This window comes from Peromyscus californicus, unplaced genomic scaffold (genome assembly GCF_007827085.1).
Source record: "Peromyscus californicus insignis strain IS unplaced genomic scaffold, ASM782708v3 Scaffold_14__1_contigs__length_90479793_seg_2, whole genome shotgun sequence".
In the NCBI taxonomy this organism is placed as follows: domain Eukaryota; kingdom Metazoa; phylum Chordata; class Mammalia; order Rodentia; family Cricetidae; genus Peromyscus; species Peromyscus californicus.
Window position 1 is genome coordinate 18,941,318 of NW_026294436.1, and position 25,955 is coordinate 18,967,272.

Below are 25,955 nucleotides of genomic sequence, written 5' to 3' on the forward strand. Positions count from 1 at the left end.
TCCTGATGGAAGCGCTCAATTGTATATGCCTGTGGAGGTCAGGATCCAGCCAGCAATTTCCCATCCCTCCTCCCACCTCCTCCTCCTCTCTCTCTTGACTGCACTGCCCTGGACTCTGGGCTGTGTGTGGGTGCTCAGCTCCTGCAGCAGAGCTGAGCACATAAACTCCAATCAGACAGAGGGGGCAGACAGCCTTCAAAGCTCCTGGGCTGGAGTGTGAACTTGGCCTCAGGTTGGGACTTCTGGCTGCCATTGTTCATGGCTACCTGGACTTGGTACATACAGCCTCACGCTGGAAGTAGTCCAGCCACTGCCAGGAGCCCCTCCTTGTGACGGGACTCCCAGCTTGCTCGGCCTCCCACCCTGGTGCCCAGTCCTATGGAAGATGCCAGGTGGTGCTTAGGAGGAGCTGGCTTTGCATCGTGTCTGGGCTCACCTTGAAACTTAGCTGATCAACAACCTGCTTGCCAATAGGCCCTGGAGACGGACTTGGGCGTACACAAAACTCCAGGTCATGAGTGGATTGGAACTGAAAAGCCAACACGCTGATTTATCCTGAACTATGTAACAGCGGCCAAACCAACCAGATACTTGAAGCTACTGATAAGCACATCCACCACCAGGGGCATTCATTCAGAGGAAACCCAAATTCAATGGGAAGGTCTCACCTGGACAGCAGGAAGCTGGCTGAGAAGAGCTAGTCCTGGGTGGTAGTGCCAGCCCCAAGTGGGTCACTCAAGTCACTAGCACAGCACTAAGGTTAGCCCCATACTGTTAAATGCCAGCGCGACAACTTCTTTGTTAGCACATCCTTTCTTCCCACAAAGCATGTCACAATGACTCAGAGTCACTTTCCTAGTCCCCTCACACCCATCACCTTGTTGCGAGGATGAAAGGAGACAGCATGTGAGAGTGCTTTGTAAGCAAGACATCACAGTAGCCAGCCTAGGCAGGGAGAACAGCTACTCAGTCAGTGAGCAGTGAAGGGCCGCCGCCGTCAGCCAGCCCAGCCCCGTATAAAAGGGAATTGGACAGTGAAACAAGTGACAGCTTGTTACCTAATGAATCCATCAACATTTACTGAGGCCAGACTATTGTTATCGATGCCATAGAAAACACAGAAATGGTCCCCTCCCTCCATGAATTTATATAGACTAGAACCAAAGCTATAAACCAACACCTACGGGATGATTATTAGCGATACAGAAGTGGGGGTGCTAAGGGTGGAGGTCAGAGGCAGAGCATGTGGTGAGGCATTCAGATCTGTTGTTTGTAAGGGGGCCACTGTATGGATGAAGTCCTGGATAGGTCCGCTGAGGAATGAGCGGCCTGCCCAGTCTGAATCCTAGGCCCCAGAGCCTAATAGGTGGCAGGTGACACCTGATAGTCCTGTACCCTTCCTCACAGTCAGTGTCACCTTGCTTTCCCTTGGCCACCATGTCCTTGCCATTGTAGGACATGCTCAGGAAGGCTGTAAGCAGAGGCATGTCAGGTGAGGTAGGTAGAGCAGACTAATTCCTTCCTTGCCGGACATTCCGGGTGGGCACAAAGCAGCTAGCTCTACTGGCCCTGGTTATTGGGGCTGATCTTGCTGCCTAGAAGACCCAACTGTCTTCTGATGCCTTTTAGATCTTCCACGAAGTGTGCAACCGCACCTTAGAGTTCCTTCCACAGTCCCCTCAAATCCGTTGTGTTGCTGGAAGAATTAAAGAGCACCGCACGTGAAGACACTTGGCAGGTAATATGTCGACACATTAGACCCCGCTTCTCCCCAGCTGAAACAAAGCAGGCTACCCTGCCACCTGTGTCCCATGACCGGGCCCCCTGAGGTAGTCTGTCTGTCTTGATCTGTTCCTCCCACCCCGCTGTAGCTCTAAGCGAGATCCAGCCTCAGCCTCCCCACGTTCTCACCGGTTACCTTAGAAAGAAGAACGCTTTTGTACTCAAGCTAAATTGTGTGTGCGTGGGATCATGGCATCCCCAGTCTGGGTTAACTCAGGAAACAGAAAGTATTGACTGCCAAGGAAGTCACTGGCATTGTGTATTACTATTGCTTTCCAAGTGTGGGCCAGGGAATCATTTCAGGGTGCGCACACCGTCAGAGCTCCTTTACCTGGGGTATAAAAATCATTGTTTTCAGGTCTAGGCATACACACAGGTCAGTGGTAGGACACTTACTTAGCTTGTGTGGGGTTCTGGGTTCAACCCTTAGCACCGCAAATAAACAAAGATGAAGAGGAGGAGGAGGAGGAGGAAAAGAAAGCAAGGAAGGAAGGAAGGAAGGAAGGAGGGAAGAAAGGAAGGAGGGAAGGAAGGAAGGAAGGAAGGAAGGAAGGAAGGAAGGAAGGAAGGAAGGAGGGAAGGAAGGAAGGAGGGAAGGAAGGAAGGAAGGAAGGAAGGAAGGAAGGAAGGAGGGAAGGAAGGATGAACCACTTGTCTTTTCATTCTCATTCGCTCATGAGTATGCAGTGGAGTTTTCCAGAGGCTTCATCGTACGTGATATTATAGTCAGCTCTAAATGCAGGAGAGACAAGGAACTCTGCACAATAATATAAACACACTCAACGGCACCGAAGTGTGAGCTTACAAAAGCAGTCGGAGTGGGGCTGATCCTGAAGAGTGCTTGCCCAGAAGACACAAGGCCCTGGGGTCCATCTCAAGAAACAAGCAAACAAAAAAGGCCACTCAGAGCACGTTTCTCAGGGAACACACCTGTAATCCTCAGGGAACACACCTATAAGCCCAGCACTTGGGAGGGAGAAGCAAGAGGATGGGAAGTTCAAGGTTAGCCTTGTTACAAAACAAGTTTAAGACCAGCCTGGATGACATAAGATTCTGTCTTTAAAAAAAAAAAAAAGTAATAACAATAATGGAGCCTGATGTGATGGTGTATGCTTGGCCTTCAGAGTGAGAGCCTGTTTATAAAAAGAAAGAGAACATTCACATGATTATGCAGAGTGTCAGGCTGGAGGGATGGCTCAGCCGTTAAGAACACCTGTCGTTCTTGCAGAGGACCCAGGTTCAGTTCCCAGCACCCACATGGCAGCTCACAATTGTCTGTAACTCCAGTTCCAGGCAATCAGACACCCTCTTCTGGTCTCCAAGGGCACCAGGCACTTACAGGGTACACACACACACACACACACACACACACACACACACACACACACACTTGGGGCTGGAAATGACCAAGAAAAGAGAGAGAAAATAAAAACAATGCTGCTCCTCTCACTAATGATTTGTGTGGTTTTTTTGTTATTGTTGTTTTTGGGGTTTTTTTGGGTGTGTGTGTGTGCACTGCGCGCGCGTGCGCGCGCGCGCGCGCGTAGGTACCCATGTGGGTGGTGGATGTACATGTCCATGTGCAAGTATGTGGAGACCAGAGGAGGACATTGGTGCCTTGTCTATGGCTCTCTTCCATCTTCCCTTAAAACAGGGTTCTCACTCAACCTGGAGCTAGGCTGGCAAGTCCCAGTGAGCCTCCTGCCTCCCCCAGTTCCCGTGTTTCAGGACCTCACAGGCACATCCAGCTTTTCACATGAGTGCCTGGCATTTGAACTCAGACCATCATGCCTGAGAAGCAGGCACATTCACTGGCTGAGTTGTCTCCCCAGACCCGACATTTTTTTTGATGGTTGCTGGGGAATCAAACCTAGGGCCAAGTGCATGCTAAGCATGTGCTCTCCCACCAAACTCCACATTTCAGTCCAAATAACTTCTGTTCTGATATAGAAGGGGAGATGTTTAACTAGAATTTTTACTCAGTGTCTCCCAGAAACTCAAATCTGAGGAATTGTCCTGTATTTTTGTTTTCTGAATCTGGAAATCCTAAAAGCATGAAGATTGAGGTTGGACAACAGGAAGATCTTGCGTCAGACACTGGGCTTCTGACCCAGAGAGGCTATAGAGAATCTCCTATCTGAACAGCTTGTAAAGGGTGAGTGTGCCAAGCCTGGTGGTGGTGGCGGTGGTGGCGCATGCTTTTAATCCCAGCACTTGGGAGGCAGAGGCAGGTGGATCTCTGTGAGTTCAAGGCCAGCCTGGTCTACAGAGTAAGTTCCAGGATAACCAAGCCTACACAGACAAACCCTGTCTCTAAAAAACATCAAAAACAACAACAAAAGTGAGTATACCCCAGGACCTGTTGGGTAGCCTTTAGACATTTAGGGCTATCTTTGCAACCAAGAGAATCGTCTTCCGTAGCTGAGCTCAGGAGGAGTCACATAAAACACAGGAAATGGTAGAAAGTGAAACAGATTATCACTGGAGTTGCTGTCAAAATGAGGAAGTGACACTGGGTGGGGGCAGGGGAGGACTGAAGTCCCCAGGGAGGATGTTAGACCAGGAGGTGCTGAGATCATCTGGCTCCCCCACCCCTTACTTTGGCTGCCACAGGAGGGGAGGGTTGAGGGTGTGAAGCTGTGGGGTGAATCTGGAGAGTTGAGTGAGGCTCTGGGGCAGGGATTCAGGCCCCGGGAGAAAAATCTTAACTCTTAACATAGTATGTGGGGCTTGAAATGACCTAGAAAGAGAGATGGCCTCAGGAGCATCCCAAAGAACCGCCAGAGGAGGGGTTCATGTGGGTCTCCTTGGGTCACCATAGCGAGCTCTGGGGCACTCAGTCTGCTAAGAGAGACAGGCGTGCCCTAGAAGTCAGGCTGCCAGGGAGGTTGTCAAGCATGCCTTGTTTTCTTCCTCATTTAGTGCATATTGGGTGTGGCGCTGAGCCCTGGGAACTAAACAGAATATGGTCACTGCTCTGCAGAGCCCGGAAGTCCAGGGGAGGAGAGATGCGTAAAGCCCCTAGGAACTCGTAACTTATTTCTTTTTAAAGATTTCTTTCTTTATTTTATATGTCTGAGTGCTCTATCTACATGTACACCTTTATGTCAGAAGTGGGCATCAGATCCCATTATAGATGGTTGTGAGCCACCGTGTGGGTGCTGGGAATTGAACTCAGGATCTCTAGAAGAGCAGCCAGTGCTCTTAACCCCTGAGTCATCTCTCCAGCCTTGTGAATTCATAACTTACAAGAGAGAAGACTTGTTGATGTTTCTCTTCTTTTTCTTTCTTGCTTTTTTTTTTTTTTTTTTTTTAGATAGTCTTACACCTGGGGTCAGCCTTTACCTATTCTGCAGCTGATAATGACCTTAAACTCCTGATCCTTCTGGCTTCCCCTCCCAAGAGCTAGGTGTGGATTGTAGGCATTCACCAATCATGCCAGGTTTATACAGTGCTGGGAACCAAATCTAGGGCTTTGTCCCACTAGTTAAGCATTCTAACAGCTGAGGAACAGCCGCAGTCCAGGCTGGACTTGAACTTGCCACCATCCTCTCACCTCTGCCTCCAGAGTGCTGTGCCACCAACCTAGCCCAGCCTGCTCACTGAGTCAAGAAGGATGGTCACCACCTGCCCCAAAGCACCTACCTCTCTGGCTCACAGCCCTGTCCCCACCCGGACAGCTTGCTTGCCGTTTGGAGTAAAGTAAAATAAGTTGGCTTGGGGAATGACTTAAAAAACGATAATTTTCGTATCTTTGCTGTTTTTTGAGACAGGGTTTCTGGCTGTGCTGGAACTCACTCTGTAGACCAGGCTGGCCTTGAATTCAGTGACTGACCTGCCTCTGCCTCCCGAGTGCTGGGATTAAAGGCCTGTGCCACCACCCAGCTAGTTTTCCTTTCTTATCTCTTCACTTACCTACCACAACCTGGGAAAGATGCTGGGAGCTGGCCAGGCTGGCCTGGAACTCTGGATTCTTCTGATCTGTCATTACAGGTGTTCCCTACCACCCCAGGCTCCTTGGGTGATTCCTAGGAGCCAGCTTTGACCTGAACCCACTGGGACAGAAGTAGGGGGAGGCACTAGGAGTGAAATGGATCCCTGATAGGCAGACAGATGACAGAAAGAAGGGCCAAAGTGAAAGATGATAAAGATGGTCAACTTTGGCTTCCTCCTCTTCCTCCTGACCAGAGACAAAGGCCTTAAGCTCTGCAGAGGGTCTTTGTGGACCTAGCTCTCCCGCCCTCCCTCCCTCCCTCTCTCTCTCTCTCTCTCTCTCTCTCTCTCTCTCTCTCTCTCTCTCTCTCTCTCTGTCCCTTCACCCCCAATAAAAGCCTCTCTTTACCGGTTGGCTCTGCTGTATCTGAGGTCTCCCTGACCTGTAACTCTCAAGATTTCCCCTGCCTAGTAATTCTTTAACCGGCAGAGAAAATGAACCCACTCGATACCCCTAGATGGTAATAGGAGCGTTGGACTCCCTCAGGCCACAAAGGTTCGAGATGGTGGGATGTCGAGAAGCCACAGAACAGGTGGAGACAAAGGACAGCTCCTGGCTTCTGGTGTGTGGCCCTCTCACCAAGGAAGACCCGGGTAGTAGTGAGCTGAGCTCAGGGCTCCAGCCTGCAGCTTGCACAGTCATGTGAGTCCACTGAGGCACAGATAACTCCCAGCAGGGTCTAAACATGAAACTTGGGGGAGGGAGGCTGTAGGGATGACATCTGGACTCTCTCTAAGAAAAGCTTTACCAAGGAAGGGAGTCAGTGAGTGACCCAAAGCCAGTGGAGAGGATTTTAGGGAGCAGGCATTCCTTGGAAACTTGATAACTGTCAAGTTTGAGCTTGTGTGTAATGCTCACACCCACAGATGGGCTCCACACCCTGCTCTCTCCACCCCAGGCCACATGTTGTCCTCGGGGTATGTGCTCCTGCCAAGTATGGAGTCTGCATCCTGTGGACAGGCCACAGCCAGAAGCCTATCTCTTTTCTCTGAGATTCTGGACTGCAGTCTCCACACTCAGGCCTTTTGGAGGCCCTCAAGAGGTAAGAAAATCTATGTGGCTGCTCAGACTGGCTGTGTGACCCGGGGCACACAGCCTTCTCTGGGCCTTGGTCTAGTGCATGCTGGCAATCCCTGCTTCAGAATCTGTCCCAGGTAATATGAACCCGGACAGCAGGATTGAACCCTGCTCTGGTGTCAGGACCCATGCAGGCAGGAAGGTGGTCTAGATCTTCTCCTAACAGCTTTCAGATGGCCTAGCCTGTGACCCCCGGATCATCATCAGGGAAGCTGGTGCCACACAGAATGATGGAAGAGATGCATGTTTCAGAGGAGAGTGTGGATACAGATTTCACAGGCCCTCAAGGGACTTGGGGACTGAACACTGGGTTTCAGGCCCCTGCCAAGGGAGGCCTGTACCCTGCAGGCTGGTGACCTCTTCAAGAGGGACTGCTTTCTCCTGTGTTCAGGTGGCAAACCGCCAAGCCTTCGAGGTAAGCTTTCAATGTCCCCTTCCTGCTGACCTGGCTTCCACAGGAGCAATGGACTCCCTTCTCCACACCATGTGTCAGAACAGAGAGACAGGAGTGTTTCTAGAAGACAGTGGCCTAGATGTTAAAAGGCTATTGGTTTTTAGTGTATGAGCTCCTGGGGACCAGCCCAATGTCCTGCCCTAGCACGATTCTGAACTACGCCCCAGCCTGTCAAAAGTCTTGCTGGGTGAAGAGAACCTAGAATTAGTGGGCCCTGGGAATGGACATTGAGTCCTTGAAGTGCCGCTTCACGGATTCTACAGGAAGACAGATAACTGAGCAAAAGGACCTAAGCCCTGGCCCATCTGGAGGAGAATGGGATTCATCACTGCTTTGCATATTCAGTCTTTGTAGGAGTGAATAACTGCAGGCAGGATTTGAACCCTCTAAGAAGGGGATGAAGAAATGATAGTGCCATTCCCCATGGGACTGGAAGAGAGCAGGTGAAGCCTCCTGAGGCAGGAGAGTGACTCTGGTCCCCTGCGGGCTGTCTGCCTTCGGGAAGGGTGTTGCTCTCTCCTCCAGCTCCACTCCTTAAAGATAGGGTTGTGATCTATCCTGGAGCAGGCAAACCAGAGCAGGGCTTGGGGAAGGAAGCCGAGACCCCTCCCTCCCACGCATGAAAGATGGTCATTAGCCTGTAGTGAAGGAGCTGGACTGGGCTGGGCCAGGCCTGGGAGTGGGATGGGAGGATGGCTCCTGGGTGAGTCATCAGGCCACTGTCTCCCCTTCTTCCTCAGGGGAGGGAAGCTGGGGAGACAGGCTCTGGCCAGCAGCAGGGCTTGGAAATGCGGTTTATTCACTTGACCCTCCAGGTCTGGGGTCCACTGGGGTTCGGCTCCTTGCCCTCCCTGCCCACCACACAGGGCTGGCGAGTTACCTTATCAGGGAACAGGGGGAAGGGTCCATTCAAAGCCAAGCTGCCTACTCACGCCTGGCTAAAGGCTAAGGCAGCTGAGCAGCGGCCTGTGGAAAGGCTGCCCTGCCCTGACGGGTACCAACCACTGCGGAAGCTGCAAGCATGCTTCCTGTGTGATCACAGCTGAGCCTCAGAGGCCCACCCTCCCTCACCCTTCCTGAGCCTCCTTCCAAATCAGCTCTCATCCAGCAGGCCTGTCCACACCACACCCTCTCCCGCCCCGGGCTCCCAGGGAAGCCTGGGGAGACAGTAGGAGTAGCTCTGGGTTGAGGCCCAACCTACCCTCCATCTTGCCCCAGTCAACCTGATCCGGTGCCCGGTATGTCTCCTGAAGTAGGGATCACAGAAGCACAAAGTTATTAGACATCCGGGGAAACCGAGTCCTTATAGGACGCCTGTGACAGGAGTGCCCCGTATCCCGTCAGCAAGTGGAAAGGGACAGCTAGCAGGGTGTGCTGACACACCGTGACAGGCTTTCTCTTTGGGGACAGTTTAGGAACACCTTACAGTTCTCCTGGGGTGGCCTCTCTTGCTTCTCTTTGTTGGGGGTGGATAGAGATGTAGAGGGTGGGGACAGCCAAGGCAGATGAGCGTTAGAAACCCAGTCCCTGAAGCTCCTGCCAGCAGGAGCTGGAGATGTGCCTAGGCCTCTCTGAGCCTCAGTTTCCCCATCTGTAAAATGACAGTAATAACCATCTCCTAAAGCAAGGCATATTATCTCACTTAATCGAGGGGGAGCAGAACCAGCCAGCCTCCAATATGCACTTCGGCAGAGGATTGTGTGGTACAAAAGGCACTTGAAGGCCTGTGGATACGGAAGGACCTCTGAGGTCACCTTTTCTCCTTATATGGGAGAGAAGAAACCTTCTTGCTACAAGAAACAGGCTTGAGGCTGGGAAATATCTCTACAAACTGACCTTGTTGAGATAACTCCCTTCATCGGACTGTGGTGAGCATGCCTGTACTTCCAATACTTTGGAGAAAGAGGCAGGCATATTTGAGGCCAGTCTGGGCTCTAAAGTGACTTTTAGGTCAGACTGGGTTCTTTAAGACCCTTTATGTATATTAAAAAGAAAAAAAAAAGGCCCCTCCCTAGGCCTCTGGGCACATTTTAATTATCAATACACTTCACTACTAAGTGAAGATTTGGAGTGGGTGACTTTGGGTTCTTAGTGTCTTGGGGGTTTTCTGTGTACATGTAGAATGAAATCTGTACATTTCTCCTCTAGTCCAATGCTAGCTGACTTCTCAAGTCCTGCTGAAATCTCTATTAAGGAAGGGGCAGGTGTTGCCTCCTTACCACTCCCAGGAACCTACAATGCCATTCTTTTTTTTTTTTTTTTTTTTTTTTTTGGTTTTTCGAGACAGGGTTTCTCTGTGTAGCTTTGCGCCTTTCCTGGAACTCACTTGGTAGCCCAGGCTGGCCTCGAACTCACAGAGATCCGCCTGGCTCTGCCTCCCGAGTGCTGGGATTAAAGGCGCGCGCCACCACCGCCCGGCCTACAATGCCATTCTTAATGGGAAAATAGGTGAAGTTGTTTTTTTTTTTCCCCTCCCAAGACAGGGTTTCTCTGTGTAGCCCTGGCTGTCCTGGAACTGGCTCTGTAGACCAGGCTAGCCTCAAATTCAGAGATCTACCTGGCTCTGGCTCACGTGCACTAGGATTAAAGGTGTGCGACACCATGGTAGGCCAGAGGTGAAATTGTAAACATGCTGTCACTACGACTGATCCCAGGAACAGGTCTTGGAGATTCTGGACTGCTGCTGTCAGGGGTCAGCCGTGAGAACGCAGAGGTGAGCCGAAAGGTCATAGTGCCTGTTGTGGTTTGGATAGGTCATAGTGCCTGTTGCGGTTTGGATAGGTCATAGTGCCTGTTGCGGTTTGGATGGGTCATAGTGCCTGTTGTGGTTTGGATACAGTGTCCCCTGAAAAGCTCACATGCTGAAGGTGGGGCCGGTGAGGGGAAATCAGTCACTGAGGTGTATCTTTGGAGGCTGTGCTTGGTTAGGATGACCCCCTCTCTGTGCTCCCTGATGCCTCCCCTGCCACAGGCTCAAGACTCCACAATACTGCTCTGCCTCGCCGTCACCTCAGGCTAGCCAGCTGGTGGTTAGACCACCACTGACCAAAACCCCTGAAACCGTGAGCTGAAAAGGCCTTCCCTCCTACCGACGACCAGTGCCTGTCACAATAACAAAGCTAATGTAGTGCCCTTCCCTGGGTCCTGATGCCCCGCACTGGAGGGAGCACAGCTGGGTGGTGCCAGGGCAGGGGACCGTCTGGAGCAGTAAGGGTCCAAAGGAGAGGTGACTGAAGGCCGACACCAAGGGGCCAGCCTAAGGACTCGCCTCAGTGTTTGCTGGGACATTGGGTGAGGGAGATGGGAGGGGCCAGAAGTTTTGAACAACAAGTGTGACATTTAGAAGTAAAAGATTCTGCGGTTAAGAGTCTGAACACGGAAGTGGGAGGCGCCGACCGCCGAGGATTTAGACATGGGATGAATATGTGGCAATCGGCGGCCATGCTTCCTCTGGCGGGCAGCGTTGAGGCCACTTCATCTACACTCAAGCTGGTGATGTTTACATTTTTACCAATGTGTAGGCAGGCGGTGGTGGCGCACACCTTTAGTCCCAGTACTTGGGAGGCAGAGGCAGGCGGATCTCTGTGAGTTCAAGACCAGTCAGGGCTACATAGGGAGACCCTGTCTCAAAGACAAAACTAAATACATTTTTACCAATTTGCCTCTCTCAAACTTTTATCTTCTCTCTCTCTCTCTCTCTCTCTCTCTCTCTCTCTCTCTCTCTCTCTCTCTCCCTCTCTCTCTCTCCCTCTCTCTCTCCCTCTCTCTCTCCCTCTCTCTCTCTTGAGACAGGGTCTCACTACATAGCTTTGGCTGCCTTGAACTTATGGCAGTCCTACTTTCTCAGCTTTCTGTGAAGTATCATCACAGATTTTGGATGCCATGGCAAGACTCCATTTTCTTTTAAGGAAAGACTGAAACCCAGGACCTGCGTCAATGCCAGTGGTGTTCAGCGCCACCTGAGACTTGAGTTTCCTAGCTCAACTTTCTACAACAAAGTATTTGAGAAAACCAAGGAAAAAAATTTATACATATATACACATATACCTAAAATATACATATGCACATATCTGTATACATACACATATAAACAACACATCGTTACATTCAATATATAAATAAGTAATAACAAATATAATTTTATTTTAAAAATTATCTAAAATATATAAATAATTAATAAACTGTATATACATATATAATTATATGTATATATTTTATTATATATATATTTTTTTGAGACAGGGTTTCTCTGTGTAACAGCCTTGGCTGTCCTGGAACTCGCTCTGTAGACCAGGCTGGCCTCGAACTCACAGAGATCTGCCTGGCTCTGCCTCCCGAGTGCTGGGATTAAAGGCATGCACCACTACCACCTGGCTCATTATTTATATTTTTAAAAATAATTTTTAAAATAAAAAATAATTTTAAAAATTATTATTATTACGTATTATGAGTATGGCTGTTTTGCTTACATGTATATCTGTGCCCCAAACGCAGGCCTAGTGCCTGAGAATTCCAGAAGAGGGTGTTGAATCCTCTGGAACTGGCATTAGAACAGTTGTGAGCCACTGTGTGGGTCTGGGAAGCAAACCTTAGGAGCTCTAGAAGAGCAGCCTGCTCTTAACCACCGAGCCATCCCTCCAGTCCTCAAGAATTGTTTTGAAGTGAGATTAGCCGTGTAAGGGGTCTGTCTGAATGAGCTCTTCTGCCATGATGGAATGCCATTAGCCAGGGCGGTAGGTACCTGCCATGCCCTAGGGCACACTTAATCTATTCAGTTTTGACCAATTTCAATTCAGATAGCCCTGCCTTGAGAAGGACCAAGAGATGGAGGTAAGGAAGCCGGGTTGGAGGCCGAGCTTCCCTCAGACACTACCTGCTGTTCTGCCCTCCCCGCCCTGCCCCTACCCTCCCTTCTCTGAGCGTATGCAGACAGTAGGTTCCTGGTTAGATGTGTGTGTCACGGTGGGGATGCTGCCGGGTGAGGGTCCAGGCGAGTAGACCTTCTTGTGGCACACTTGGTGAGTCAGTTCCTTTTCTGGGTCAGTCACTTCATCTGTACAATGTAGGCATGGGCCAGAAGCTCTGTGGAGTCTCCACGGTCCTTCACCTACTGGGCGAAGTCACAGGTGGGGTCCTTGGGTGCAGTCAGGCGTATTTAGGCACCTGGATGGAGGAGACAAGTGAGGTGACCGAAAGGACTTTCCAGGTGGAAGGTTTGGGCTGGGTGTGCAGGGAAGTATTCACAGAGCGGGAAGCGCTTCAGCTGACTATCTGCACTCTTGCCCTGCCACCCTCCGGCAGCCCGGTTTTGGCAGCTGGTAAGGCACGTGCATCTTTGGTCTCTTCCCACCTCTGTCTTCAGGGCGGGTTTGGGGTTCTCAGTCTGGCTCGGTCACCTTGTGTCTGTCATCCCTCACTCGGATGCTTGCACGGCTTTGATGAACACAGGGACAATTACTTCCTTTGGAGACTTAGCTTTGACCTCTGGCAGAGCAGACAGGCTTGGTGGCTAAAGGACCCCGCCTTGGGAGGAAATAGTAAGTCAGTGAAATGTGTAGATGGCTGTCTTCACTTTCTGCGTCTTCAAATATGGATGTTTTGTTTGTTTGGTTTTTTGTTTTTTTTTTCTTTTTTTCTTTTTTAGAGCTGGAGATGGCTTATGTGTTGAGAGCACTTGCTGCTCTTACATAGGACTCAGGTTCAGTTCCCAGCACCCACACAGTGGCTCACAACTACCTGTAATTCCAGTTCTGGGGGCTCCAATGCCCTCTTCTGGCCTCCTCAGGAACTGCACACAGGTGGTACATGTACAACCTTGTACAGGCAAACACTCATAAACATAAAATAAAACTGAATCTTTTTAAAAAGTGTTTTAAAATTATTATTTTTAGGAAACTATCAGCAGAGCAAACAGGCAGCCCACAGAAAGGGAGACACTTTATCAACTACATCGCAGGCAGGGCTAACATTTAGAATGGACAAGAGCTGCAGAAATTAAATACGAAGAAATGAAATTGCCGGTCAACACACAGGCTAACGAATGAACAGAGTTTTCAGATGAAGAGACACAAAAGGCCAGTAACTGTTTTTAAAAGCGCTCCAACATCTCACATGTCAAGGAGATGTTAATTAAAATGACTTTGAGCTAGCCCCTCATCCCAGTCAGAAGGGCTGTTGTTCTGACAGCAAACGATGGAGAAGATGTAAGGGACAAGGAACCAGCGAAGTCAGATCCAGCCTCTGAACTCCTCCCAGCCTGGGTACTCCAGCAGTAAGAACCTGTCTGGTGGTCCCAGGCTTCCCCCAGCATCCCAGATGAACAGGCTTCTGATCACAGGCTTCCCTCCTCTCACCTTCCCTGTCTTGTCTGAGCCTCCAGGGCCTGGTGACTCATTAGCTCAATAAGTCTCTCCCTCTCGAGTTCTCCAATCAAGATGGGAATTTAGAATCCCAGAGAAGTGATGTGTGTGTCCCCACTGAAAGAGACCCTGGGATGTGTGTTTGAATGAGAGCGATCTTGTACACATGCATGTGATTTTGGGGGTGTTTACATGTATGCATTTGTGTGAAGGCTAGAAGCATGCATCAGATCCCCTGGAACTGGAGTTACAGACAACTGTGAGCTGCCACATGGGTGCTGGGAATCGAACCTGTGTTCCCTGAAAGAGAAGCCACTGTTCTTAACCGCTGAGCTGACTATCCAGCCCTTCAGCCGGCTTTCTTATCCAACCCAGGACCACCCAGGGGTAACACTGTCCACATCAATCATCCATCAGGAAAATGTCCCACAGACATGCCACAGGCCAATCTGATGGAGGCAATTACCTCCTTAGTTAAAATCTCCTCAGGTAACTCTAGCTGTGTCAAAACTAATCAGTACACTGTGTGCATGTGAGCGTGCTGGTGTTCTTGTGTGTGTGTGTGTGTGTGTACGCGCCAATATGCCTGTGTATGTGCAATTGCATTCATATGTATACCTGTACAAGCATGTGTTCATGCACATAATTGTGTTCATATTGTGTATGCATTTGTGGATGTGAGTATGTGAGTGCATGTTTCTGTGTCTGCACATGTGTGTGCTTGCATGCATCTCTGTGTGTTTTGCATGTATTCACATGTTTGTGTGTTCATGTTTTCATAGGTGTACACGTGTGCCCATCTGTATGTTTGTGTGTATATCTTCTCATGTCTGTGAGTGCACACGTATATATATTCCCATGTGTGTGATTGTGTCTGGGTGTTCATGCATGCACACCGGTACTCAACATCATATTTCTGGGATTGAAGTGAACCTAAGGCTAGGCCAGGTCATTTGCTTTGGTTGAGGGGAACCCCAAGAGCCACAGAGGGAGAAGTGGAAAAAGCTTGGAACCCCTCTTAGCCCTTCCTCAGCTGTGTCCCTCAAGACTGAGACGGTGAGGAGAGATGGGTCAAAGTCGGCTGGTTGCAGCCGGTCTGTGCTGGTGACTTGTTTCTGGGATGAATTCAATTAGTGACCCATTTCAAGGGAAACTTTTTCTGCCTCCACCTAGAGTTGGGTGCTGGGACTAAATTGTCAGAAGAACACCTCCAATTACAGCTCAAGACCTTTCCAGACCGAGCTAGTGGCTTCTCAGCTCAAGTGGTGACAGGACAACCTGGCCCTCCTGTAGCCCAGCCAGAGTCTCTGTCTCGCCACGATGTTTCCTGACTCTTGGCTTCTATCCAGTGAGCCGAAATTCCTGCAAGGATGAGGAAAGAGGCAACCAAGACGTTCCAGATGAGGAGCCTAGCAAGGTGCAGAGCCTGGACCCCCAAAGGCAGCCCGGGGAATGGCCTTGGGGTATTTTTGGAGGCAGAGTCAACTGGATGAGTCCTTCCTGTAGGCAGGGGCTCAGCCGAGGTGGCCTGTTCAGCAATGGTGGGTCCAGGGTGCTTCATCTGGCCTGTCACCCAGGGCACTGTGTCAGGGCTGGGCTGCCAGCGTGGGAGCACTCTCCTGGAGGCTCTGTGTAGAGGAGGCAGAGTTGCTGCCACCACCCAGACTGCCCTTCGGGCTAACCGGGTGACTCAGGACTTACCAACACGTCTGGATATGCTGTGGCAAGCCCCGTCCTCCTCTCCTTCCTTGTCACCACCTCAGCAGGCCCTGGTGGGGCCCACTGCCTCCTCCTCCCGTGTTTATCCGCAGGTTGGTTATAAGCCTTCAGGACACTTGGCTCTGGCCACTTCTTAAGCTCTGCCCAGCCCTGATGGCAGATCTGAGTCTCCGGTGGAGTCCCAGATGCCTGCGAAGTCTCCTGAAAATAGCTCCCTAGGGGTCCTTTGGGGGTACTGGGAGACACTTGACATCTTTGTGTCTTGCCAAATCCTACTAGGTGGGCAGTGCGGGCATCGCTTCCACACTTAAAGTGGGGACACGTGAGGGAAGGGCTTGACAGTCCTAGTCCATACGCAGCAGTCATGTTGACATCACTTCCCACCCCCTTCCCTAGATGCCGCACCTGTTCGAAGAGGGAGGGCCCCACAGTGATACATTTGTAAGGCCCTGAAGGTGACTCAGGACAGGTGGGCCTCATCTCATCCTCTGCTGAGCTGAGCCGAGCCCTGGGGACTGGGCCTGCTTTGCTGATGAGACCGAGGGAGAAATGGAGGCAAATGAACAGGTTCTTAGTCCGGAGGAAAAGGATCAGGGCCTCTCCTGGGGCTTCAGGTCAGAGGCTTTGCGTCTGTCGCCCCGCGTGTTTCTACAGAGCCCACCTCAACTTCTCCAAGCAGCTCTGGACCTTGCCACCCAGTGTCAGTGTTCAGGTGAAGTGGTCACTCTCTGGATTATTTCCCTAAGTTCCAGGTACTGTGCCATTAAGTTTAGGCATGTGATGTCATCTACTGCCAGACTGTGCATCAGAGACTCCATTCTTTTTGTTTTGATTTGGTGTTTTGAGACAGTTTCTCTGTATAACAGCTCTGGTTGTCCTGGAACTCGCTCCGTACAACAGGCTGGCCTCGAACTCAGAGATCCTCCTGCCTCTGCTCCCCCATCCCCACCCCCACCCCCTGTGCTGGGATTAAAGGTGTCGCCCAGCTGGAGACTCCATTCTTACTGATGGGGAGCTGGTATGAGAGCAGCTGGAACAGGTCTAAGGCAAGTGGCTGTGTCTGGGTTTAAGCCCAGATCTGGGATTCACTCCAGGGCCTGCCAGTGCAGGGGGAGGCTAGCCTGCTCCAAAGATCGGGCTGCAGCTCTCTTTCTGCTCTCAGCTATGGCCTCAGGGGCTCCTCCCTTCCCTCACCGCACAGACAAATCAGCAGCACCCTACACCGTTCTGTGCTGCCTTTTGGGTTTGCCAAGCTTACACTTGATCCACAAGGATGCCGAGTGGGCCGGCTCTGCAGGATCCAAAGCATACCTGCTCTGAGCCAGCTGCCTGCCAAGGAGCCAGGAGGCACCGAGTCTTCTCTCTCATCTGCCCCCACCTGAAGGGACCCAGGCAGTGTGAGTCTACAGTCTGACTGAGTCCTGGAGCACCCTGGGGGTGGGACCAATGCTGGTGGGACGGGTGCTCAGGGAAGGCCCTGCCTCTAGGTCTTGTTGTCTGAAGGAGGCCGACTGCAAGTGGTAACCCTGACTCAATGTCTCGCTCTCTGGACCTCAGGGGAGAGCAGGAGGTGGTGGCCACTCACCCTCCTTTTCTACAGAGGCAGCATGGACAGACACAAACATGGATGCCTCAAGCTCCCGGATGGCGGGACAAAGGTGCTAGATGCACCTTTGTCTTTATGAGGAGGAAAACCAGCCTATGCTGGCTTCTACAAAGAAGATGTAGCTGGGGGCCCGCCACCTCCCTCGGGCTGTTTGCTTTGCAGCCTCAGAACTGGCCAAGAACGGCCTTGCCTTCCTTCCTCCTCCCTTTCAGTGTGGGCTGCAGCTGGCAGTGACATTTAAAGCCAATTCGGAGAAGGCATCTGACCTTGGGAGGAATGTAGGAATGTCTGTAGCCAGGAGCAGCCACCCCCTACCTGTGGCCCAGGAATGTGGGCTCTGAGCCACCTGTGGCCCCCAAGAGAGGTACACACACATATGTGGTTGGAAGAGGAAGGGGGTGCAAGGTCCAGGAATGGAATAGTTGGAAGGCTGTCTGGCGAAACTCCTACATAACACAGAGGGCAAAGTCAGATCATCAATGCCACCTTCCTTGTGGTGCCAAGACGGTGTCTTCCCCGGGCTTTGGCTCTCCTGGAGCCTGAGGCCACAGACACAGCTGCAATTTTGGTGTGTGGGATTCACAGAACCACATCATACCAGGGCTCCTTGACATGAACAGTGGCCACATCCATCCTACTTTACCGATGTGGAAACCGAGGCCCAGGGAAGGTGGGAGTTGGTTGCAGTGCACTAGTTATGGGCCGAGACCCAAGGCTCTTGGCTGGTTTTTAATCACAGTCCTCCCCCCCCCACCCCCCCCCCCCACCCCCCCACCCCCCGCCCCGACTTGTGGCCTCCTCCTTCAAAGGGCCTATTGTAAGTACCCACCAAGTTCCTGCCGGGAAGCGCTTTGGGGCTGCGAGGGCTGGGTGCTCCAACCATGGGGCAGATACTAAGTCCTGGGCCTTCTTGTAAAAGATCACACCACAGCTCCTGGAAAGCAGGTACTCCCTGCCCCAGCCGGACCACAGTGACAAAGCTAAGCTAATCCCAATGGATGGCGGTTTGGACCTGCATCTTGAGAGAGGTTTTGGAGTACGGACTCTGCTGACCCCTTGTGGCCACAACTGGTCATAACTGCTATGGGAACCTCTCCATGTCCCTCCTGGAAAGTGCTCCAGCAAAACTGGGGCTGGATGGGATGGTAGTCATATCATCTAAGTTGCTCAGGACAAGGCTGGAGGGTGGATATGCCTCACTCCATGCTGTCTCCTGAAGGAAGACAACATCAGCTCGACAGATGAGGCCCAACCTGTGCTACCCAGAATCCCTGAGTGTGGGGAGAGAGCCTGAGATTTTCACAGAGACAGCCAACACCAGACAGGATGGTTGGAAAACGTAGAGGATATTTATTTCTCAGGAAGGTCCACCACAGCTGGCAGGCACTGCTTCATGGGTTCCTCTCTCCTATTCTGAGAAATCCCCACTGTGCTTGGAAGGGCCCATGGGGAGGCTGGGCTGTACAGAATTGTACACAACACTCCAGAGCCTTAAAGGAGTAAGTCAACAAACATCCTCTTCCCCACAAAGACACACGTATAAAATAAATAGATATATAGAAAAGAGGCCATGATCCTCCTGCCCATCTGGTGGGGCTGCTTGGGAGAGCAGGGTGGGTAGCCACATACCCCTTCTTCCAGCCAGAAACACCAGGGGATACATGGTCTGGAGTGTGATGAGCCAAGAATAAGCCTGGGCTTCAGACAGAGGATGGGCAGGGCCTCTCCCTGGAGCCTAGCTGGGCAGAAGCAAGGGAAAGGTAGGAACAAATAAATAAGTCAATAAATAAATAAATAGAACTCAACTTGATCCCAGAGACCTAAGGGTTTGGGCTAGAGGCTCAGGGCCCTTGGGGCCTGTTTTTCAGAAAACAGTACACCCAGTGACAGGCAGAAAGATGAGCAGGGAAAACACAAATCCAAAGCCACGCCTCACCCAGCCTCCAGAAACCAGTCTCACATCAGCTCAGTGAGGAGAGGAGCAGGGGAAGGGTAGACTGAGCTCCCAGTTGGCTGCCCTCTGGCCCCGAGGCTGGGGACCCTCCCCTTCCTGTACTCAGTCAGCACAGCCTCCCACTGGCTATACCCAGGCCATCTCCATGGGAGGAAACTGTGGCTACCCCCAGGATGGGCTCTTCCTTAGGGAAATTGAGACTGGCCTTCTATCATAGTGGCCTTCATGACCTAGGACAGCCTCAGGTCGGCCCAGCAAAGTCTCACGTGACTGTAAATAATCACACACTGCAGCCCTGGCATCCTCCCCTGCTCCGTTTGGTCATGGTGTCTCCACTCCCTCCGGCCTGGACCCCCTCCCCCCTCTCAGCAGCCTTCAGGTCAAAAGAGAGATGGTGTGAGACGAGCAGGGCGGAGAAGAGGCAGCAGCTGCCCAGCGGGCAGTGTGGGCAAGAGGCCACACAGGACACATGACAAAATCCAAGGGACTCGGGGGGTCCCAGGCCCTCCTGGAGATGTGTGGCCAATGGAATCCGGAGAGCACAGGGCGGGAGGGCAGCTGCTCAGCTGGGCAGCAGCACGTGCTCCAGGAGGTAGGTGAGTGAGTCCCAGTGTTTCCAGAGGAGGAAGAGGATGAGGAGCAGGAGGGCGGTGCTGGTGATGCGGAGGCGTGTCTTCATGAGGGGCGTGATGAAGTTGGCAATGGTGGACACAAACACCAGCAGCACGGCCATGAGTGCCAGGATCACGTTGATGAACTTGCCCAGCAGGGCGCGTGCGTTGGCATTCTCCACACCTTCTAACTGCACCACCTGCTGCTGCTGCTGCTGCAGCTCCAGCTTGGTGACACGCGTCAGGCAGGACTCCACGGCCTCCTGCGAGGGGCAGAGCGGGGTGGGTGAGAGCTCAGGGTGGCTGAGGTCCAAGACTCAGCCCCATCTACCTGTTCTCATTCCTATAGGGCCTAAGCGGGATCTCCAAGGGTTGGAAAGCTGGAAGCTTGGTTTCTAGTGTGGCAATGTTAGGGTAGCAGAACCTTTAAAGTGTGTGTGTGTGTGTGTGTGTGTGTAATGTAAAGATTCAGATCCTGTGACAGAAAGTCTGACCCCCAAATCTCTCTGGCTTTCGGCCTCACTATGTGACCCCTCTACCAGTTCCTGCCTTTGGGAGGCTATACCAATGGGGTCCTTACCAGCTCCAAGGAGAGGATGACATCCTCTTGGGTCTCTAGAGGTGAGAGCTGGGTGAATCTTTTCTCTTTACAAATTATCCATCCTCACACATCTTGCTACAGCAGAGACTAGACCAATATGCCACTGTACCAAGAAGGTGGTAACGTACGGCCCTTCTTCAAGGCCAAGAAGGGTACAGGTTGATCGGCTGCAATTGGGGACAGCACACTTGACTGACGGCTGTCTGAGGAGGGTGGGAGGAAATGGGAGTCCTGCTCATTGATTCCTGCTCCATATTGAGGCAGGCGAAGGCCCGGAAATAACAATTATTCATTTGTAGATATGTCACCAAAGATGTGGCAAACGTAAGTGGTCCTTGCTCACTGGCCTGCCTCTGCATAGTGCATACACTTGGCCAAGGACTTACCTTGCTCTTATCTCTACCCTGGCAACACTGCCTCTTCTGCATCCTGTACTGATCTGCCCTATGGATAAACCTCCGCTCCTCTTGCCCTATGTGATATGTCCACCCCAATACTGTCACCCGCACCCTGTGCCTATGGCTCTATCAACAGATCAGGACCCCCTCCAGCGCGGCGGTCTGGGGCCGTACCTGGATGTCTCGGGCCCTCTCGTAGGACTGGTAGGCCACCTTTTCCTCCATGCTGGCTAGCTCCTGCTTCAGGTTGCTCATCTCATTCTGGTGGAGCTCAGTCAGGTCGTTCAGCTGCTCCTCCAGCCTCTCATACCTGGGAGGAAAAGAGGTGGCGACATCACTTCTTACAAACCACTCTCTCGGTAGTGACTCACGGCCTACCCATGTGTCCAGGCCTGCTCTCCTCTGTGCCAGCCCTGTGCTAAGCACGGACTGGCAGCGCCTCATAGGACCCTCGCCCAGCCTCACCAGACGGTACTGGGTCATCTGTATCGATGGGTGGGGAGGATGAGAACCTGTCTGGGATCTCACAGCTCATGACCGGGGCGTTAAGGATTGAGGGACTTGAACCTGACTCTCAACCCAGGCTAAGATGCTCCCTAAGTAGCAGGGACCCTGGGGTACAGAGGATGTGATCCCTCCTCTGAATAGCACCAAGTATCAAAAGGTGACTATAAAGTGAGGGTGGTTAGTTTTTAGGTGGGGTTCCCCTCAGTTTTACAAGCCATCATCTAGAAAGAAGAAAAGGTCCCCTGAATCCCAGAGAGGGAGGCAGGGAGGCAGGGGAAGGACCAAACTCCAGCCCATTCTTGACCTCAGGAGCCGCCTAGCTCCAACTGTCCATGCTATACATCTAGCTCCACTTTGCATTTCAATCTTTTTTTTTTTTTTTTAAACGGTATTACAATGTAGCTCTGGCTGGCCTAGAACTCACTCTGTAGACCAGGCTGGCCTCAGCTCCCAGAGATCTGACTGCCTCTGCCTCCCGAGTGCGGGGATTAGGGACATGCACCATCACACCTAGCCGACTCGTTTGCTCTTTATAACCACTCCATAACGTCAGGCCAGCGTTTTGCTCACTCCACAGACAGGGACACCAGATGTGGAGTGCTAACCGCTCCTTGAAGGTGCCATAAGGAGGAGCTGGGATTTGAACCCAGGTGGCTGCCTCTAAAGTTCTTTCTGAACCGGAGTCTCCAGAAGAGTACACATGGCGCTGGCCCTTGTGTTAGTTCTCTCCTTTGTGAGTTAAGCACATAACACCCTAAAGCAGTGGTTCTCAACCTGGGGGTCAAAGGACCCTTTCACAGGGGTTACATATCAGATATCCTTCATATTCAATGTTTACATTATGATTCATAACAGTAGAAAAATTATAGTTATGAAATAGCCATGAGAATAATGTTATGGGCCAGGCGGTGGTGGCGCACGCCTTTAATCCCAGCACTCGGGAGGCAGAGCCAGGTGGATCTCTGTGAATTCGAGGCCAGCCTAGTCTACAGAGTGAGATCCAGGACAGGCACCAAAACTACACAGAGAAACCCTGTCTTGAAAAAACCACACACACACACACACACACACACACACACACAAAAAAAAAAAAAAAAAAAAAAAAAAAAGAAAGAAAGGAAGAAAGGAAGGAAGGAAGAAAGAAAAAGAAAAGAGAGAGAGAAAGAAAGAAAGAAAGAAAGAAAGAAAGAAAGAAAGAAAGAAAGAAAGAAAGAAAGAAAGAAAGAGAAAGGAAATAATGTCATGGCTGGGGGTCACCACAACATGAGGAGCTATATTAAAGGGTGGCAGTGTTAGGAAGGTTGAGAACCACTGGTCTAAAGCATCCCAAGACCTGCAGAGCCTTCCTTCTAGAGGTCTGGTGTCCCCTCTTCCAGTCTGGAGAAAGCTCCTCAGGGGCTCCTGCTGGCACGGCAGGACCCTTCTAGATGCTTCTCCAGTGGCCTCCAAAGCTCAGGGTAGCTTCCTTACTTCCCACTGGCCCACCCACTGCGGTGAAGCCAAGAGGTACCGACCTGTAGCGCTCTTCTTGCAGGCACTGGGTCATGTAGGTATAGTCCCTCTGCAGCTGGGTCTTCAAGTCCTCCATGGAGTCCTCCAGGTGTGACTGACCCTCCTTTATATCCCGCAGCTCCTCCAGCAGAGTGTCCAGATTCCCAGGGGCACCGTAGAGGGTGTTGGATCTAGGGCTCCCCAGCGCACCTCCCGGACCAGCCCCCGAGTTGCTGCCCGCCCCAGCCGAGCTGGCACTGGCACTGGAGCACTCATCGTCACTGCCATACTTGGGGCTGGACACTAACGTGGCGCTGCCGCTCAGCGCCCGGGCTGCCTCTTCAGGGGGCCCATCTTCCATAGGGTCCTTCAGGTGGGCGATGTTGTCGGCGCTGCCGAACTTGTTGCGGATGAGGCTGGCGAACTCCCGTGGCTTGGACACCACTGCGGTGTGGGTTGCTTGCGAGAGGCCAGAGAGACTGCCCTTGACGCCCTCCACCACGCCACCCCCGAAGCCACTGATGCCCGCACGCATGTTGGCGCCCACGTCCTTCAGCCCTTGCTGCATATCGCGCAGCACATCCTTGGGCTGCCGCGAGGGCCCATTCTGCTCTATCTCCTTCAGGCGCCGGCGGTAGTGCTCCAGCTTCTTGTGCAGCTGGGCGATGGTCTGGGCTGACTTCTGGTTCTTCTTCTCAAATACCTGCTTGATGCGCGACACCTGCTGCTTATCCGCATTGTTGGCCAGCTTCAGGTACTCGGCCACGTTATCGTCCCGCGCCTCCTGCTCGATCTTGATCTGCTCGGTGATCTTCAGGATCTTCTGGTGCAGGTGGTCAATGGCAGCTTTAGTCCGCTGGGGGTCGGGCGCTCCATCTGGCACATCCAAGCTGATGGGGCCATCAGTGTCACCATGGCCAGGGCCCGAGGGGAGGCTCAGGGCCACAAGATCTCCCTTGTCACCCTGGGGAGGGGGCAAACACGAATAAATCATGAGACATGGGAGGGGGCTCAGCAGGGTTGTCCGTGCAGCCCTGGACACCCTTGGGTGTAGCTTCTCCACCTGGACAATAGATGCAGGATGAAGGAGAACTTCAGGGGAAGAGCCGAAGCTTCTACAGCGGGTCCCCACAGCTGCACGCCAGCATGACCCTCATAAAGGGCTTTTTTCTCTGAAATGAAGTCTAGGCAGGTCTACTTTGCCTTTGGAACAGGATGTTATAGCAAGTAACTTGGGGACACACATCCCTGAGACCAGAGATGAGCTCAGCTGTCTCTCCGGATTCAGTCTCTCAATTAGGCTCCTGCCTTGGGCATCCCTGTGAAAGCCTACATGTATGCCTTCCGGCCTCGTACCATGTTTTCACTAACACAGCTGCATGGGTCACTGGCCCTGTTGACACCCCCTCCTAGGCCCTTCTGTTACCTTCCTGCCCTCCGAGGGCACCAGCAATCTCCTCTAATTCATGATGGTGGGAACACTCGAGCTCTCCCACTCTCCCGGAACTGGGGGAAGAGAGTATACCCACCCACCCTCCTGGGCAGGTCCTTGAAGTCTAAAGAGCCAGAGGTAACTCAGAGGCCAAGAGAGGCCGGGAGTCTGGAAGAGCTGAGAAGGGAGAGAACGAGCAGGAAGGAAGGCAAGAGGCTCCCTCCCCATCAGACAGGCAGGCTTCCTGAGTGCATCAGTGTGGCACAAACTCAGAGAAACAGGGGGAGGTCTGAGAAACAGTAAGGCAGGGGTGGGGTAGGGGGTAGGGGGAGCGGAAGGAAGGGGCAGAGAAGATACTGAATACAGGATAGATGTGTTGGCAGGCCGGGAGCCCACTAACCCCAGGCTACTGTCCGCAGCGGAGTCCCTGTACCTTATCTCTACACAACAGAAGCAAGGCTGGAGCAGATCACTGGGGGGCAGGGGTGAGGTGAACCCCATGTCCTAGAAGGGATTAAATAAAAGAAAGCAGCCTAGTCACACATGCTGGAACCAGGAAGAGCCAGAGCTAACTATAGGAGAAAGTCATAGGAAAACATCACCCGTATCAACAGTGCTGGCCAACTCAGGAGGCAGGGAGCGGGCTCCTTCAGGGGCTCTCAAGTCATGGATGCTAAGAGGGCAATCTCCTGAAGTAGGGGCTTTCCTCCTGGCTTTGGGTGTCCCTTTATGACCCCTCACCCTCCTCAGACTCTGGCCTTTCAAATCCAAGCCATGTCCCCCGCCCCCCCCCCCCAAAAAAAGCAATCCATCCCCAGGTCTTTTTTTTTTTTTTTTTTTTTTTTTGGTTTTTCGAGACAGGGTTTCTCTGTGTAGCTTTGCGCCTCTCCTGGAACTCACTTGGTAGCCCAGACTGGCCTCGAACTCACAGAGATCCGCCTGGCTCTGCCTCCCGAGTGCTGGGATTAAAGGCGTGCGCCACCACTGCCCCCCAGGTCTTTCTTATCTTGTTAGACTTCACCCTCCTGTGCCTGTCACTCCCTGCAGTGACCCCACTGGTTTTCCGAGCCTCTGTGCCTCTGCCTGTACAAAGGGTGTAACTATACCTACTCAGTTTCATTTGAGGGTTACATGGATGGTGTCTCATAGGCACAGGAGAAATGCCAGATCTGAATCTAGGCAGATTTTTCTCCAGGGGAGTGATGCCCATAATCAAGCTGGGCTACATTTAAGAGATTATCAAAGCATATTTATTCAATATCGATGGACGGTTCTCTAAATAACACGTGGCCTTTACTCTCAAAGAACTTGGCCTTAATGCAGATGTCCAACCCCCTTAATGTCCTGGGGCAAAGCATATGCAGGCAATGGGCATTGATGGTAATGTGTTGGGCAGTCTGTATGCTGCCATTCACTCTTTGTGAATGGGGCCAGTGGACAGAGCAGATGGGAATGGATGTGGAATGCTGGGAAAGCTGCAATGCCTCCCTTAGGGAGAGACAGTCCGTTGCCTGCCTGCTGGGTTCCTCTCAGGAGATGCAGCTGTTTCCCTCACCACATGACATCTGTCTGGTTTACACAGAAAAGTCAGAGTGGATGCCATGCAGTGCCCAGGGGCTAGACATTTTTAAAAAAAGTTTAGTTTAATTTAGGGTTTTTTTTTTTTTTTTTGGTTTTTCGAGACAGGGTTTCTCTGTGTAGCTTTGCGCCTTTTCCTGGAACTCACTTGGTAGCCCAGGCTGGCCTCGAACTCACAGAGATCCGCCTGGCTCTGCCTCCCGAGTGCTGGGATTAAAGGCGTGCGCCACCACCGCCCGGCTTTAATTTAGTTTTTAAAGACAGGATTTCTCTACATAACCCTGGCTGTCCAGAACTCGCCCTGTAAACCAGGCTGGCTTCGAACTCAGAGATCCACCTGCCTCTGGAGTGCTGAGACTAAAGGCGTGCGTCATCACCATCTGGTGAGGCTA

General features: G+C 51.9%; 1 protein-coding gene across 3 annotated transcripts in view; it reads right to left on the reverse strand.

Moving 5' to 3' along the window:
• Positions 1 to 18,318: 18,318 nt before the first annotated feature.
• The window catches only part of Tmcc2 (transmembrane and coiled-coil domain family 2), a 38,768-nt gene continuing 31,131 nt past the window's right edge, over positions 18,319 to 25,955 (reverse strand). For all 3 annotated transcript variants that reach the window (XM_052736899.1, XM_052736900.1, XM_052736901.1), the window contains 3 exons: positions 22,577 to 23,517; positions 20,730 to 20,865; positions 18,319 to 19,819 (listed from right to left, as the gene is read on the reverse strand). In XM_052736899.1, the coding sequence (XP_052592859.1) occupies positions 19,508 to 19,819; positions 20,730 to 20,865; positions 22,577 to 23,517 (1,389 nt within the window). In that variant the 3' untranslated portion in view covers positions 18,319 to 19,507. The remainder of the gene's footprint in view (positions 19,820 to 20,729; positions 20,866 to 22,576; positions 23,518 to 25,955) is intronic.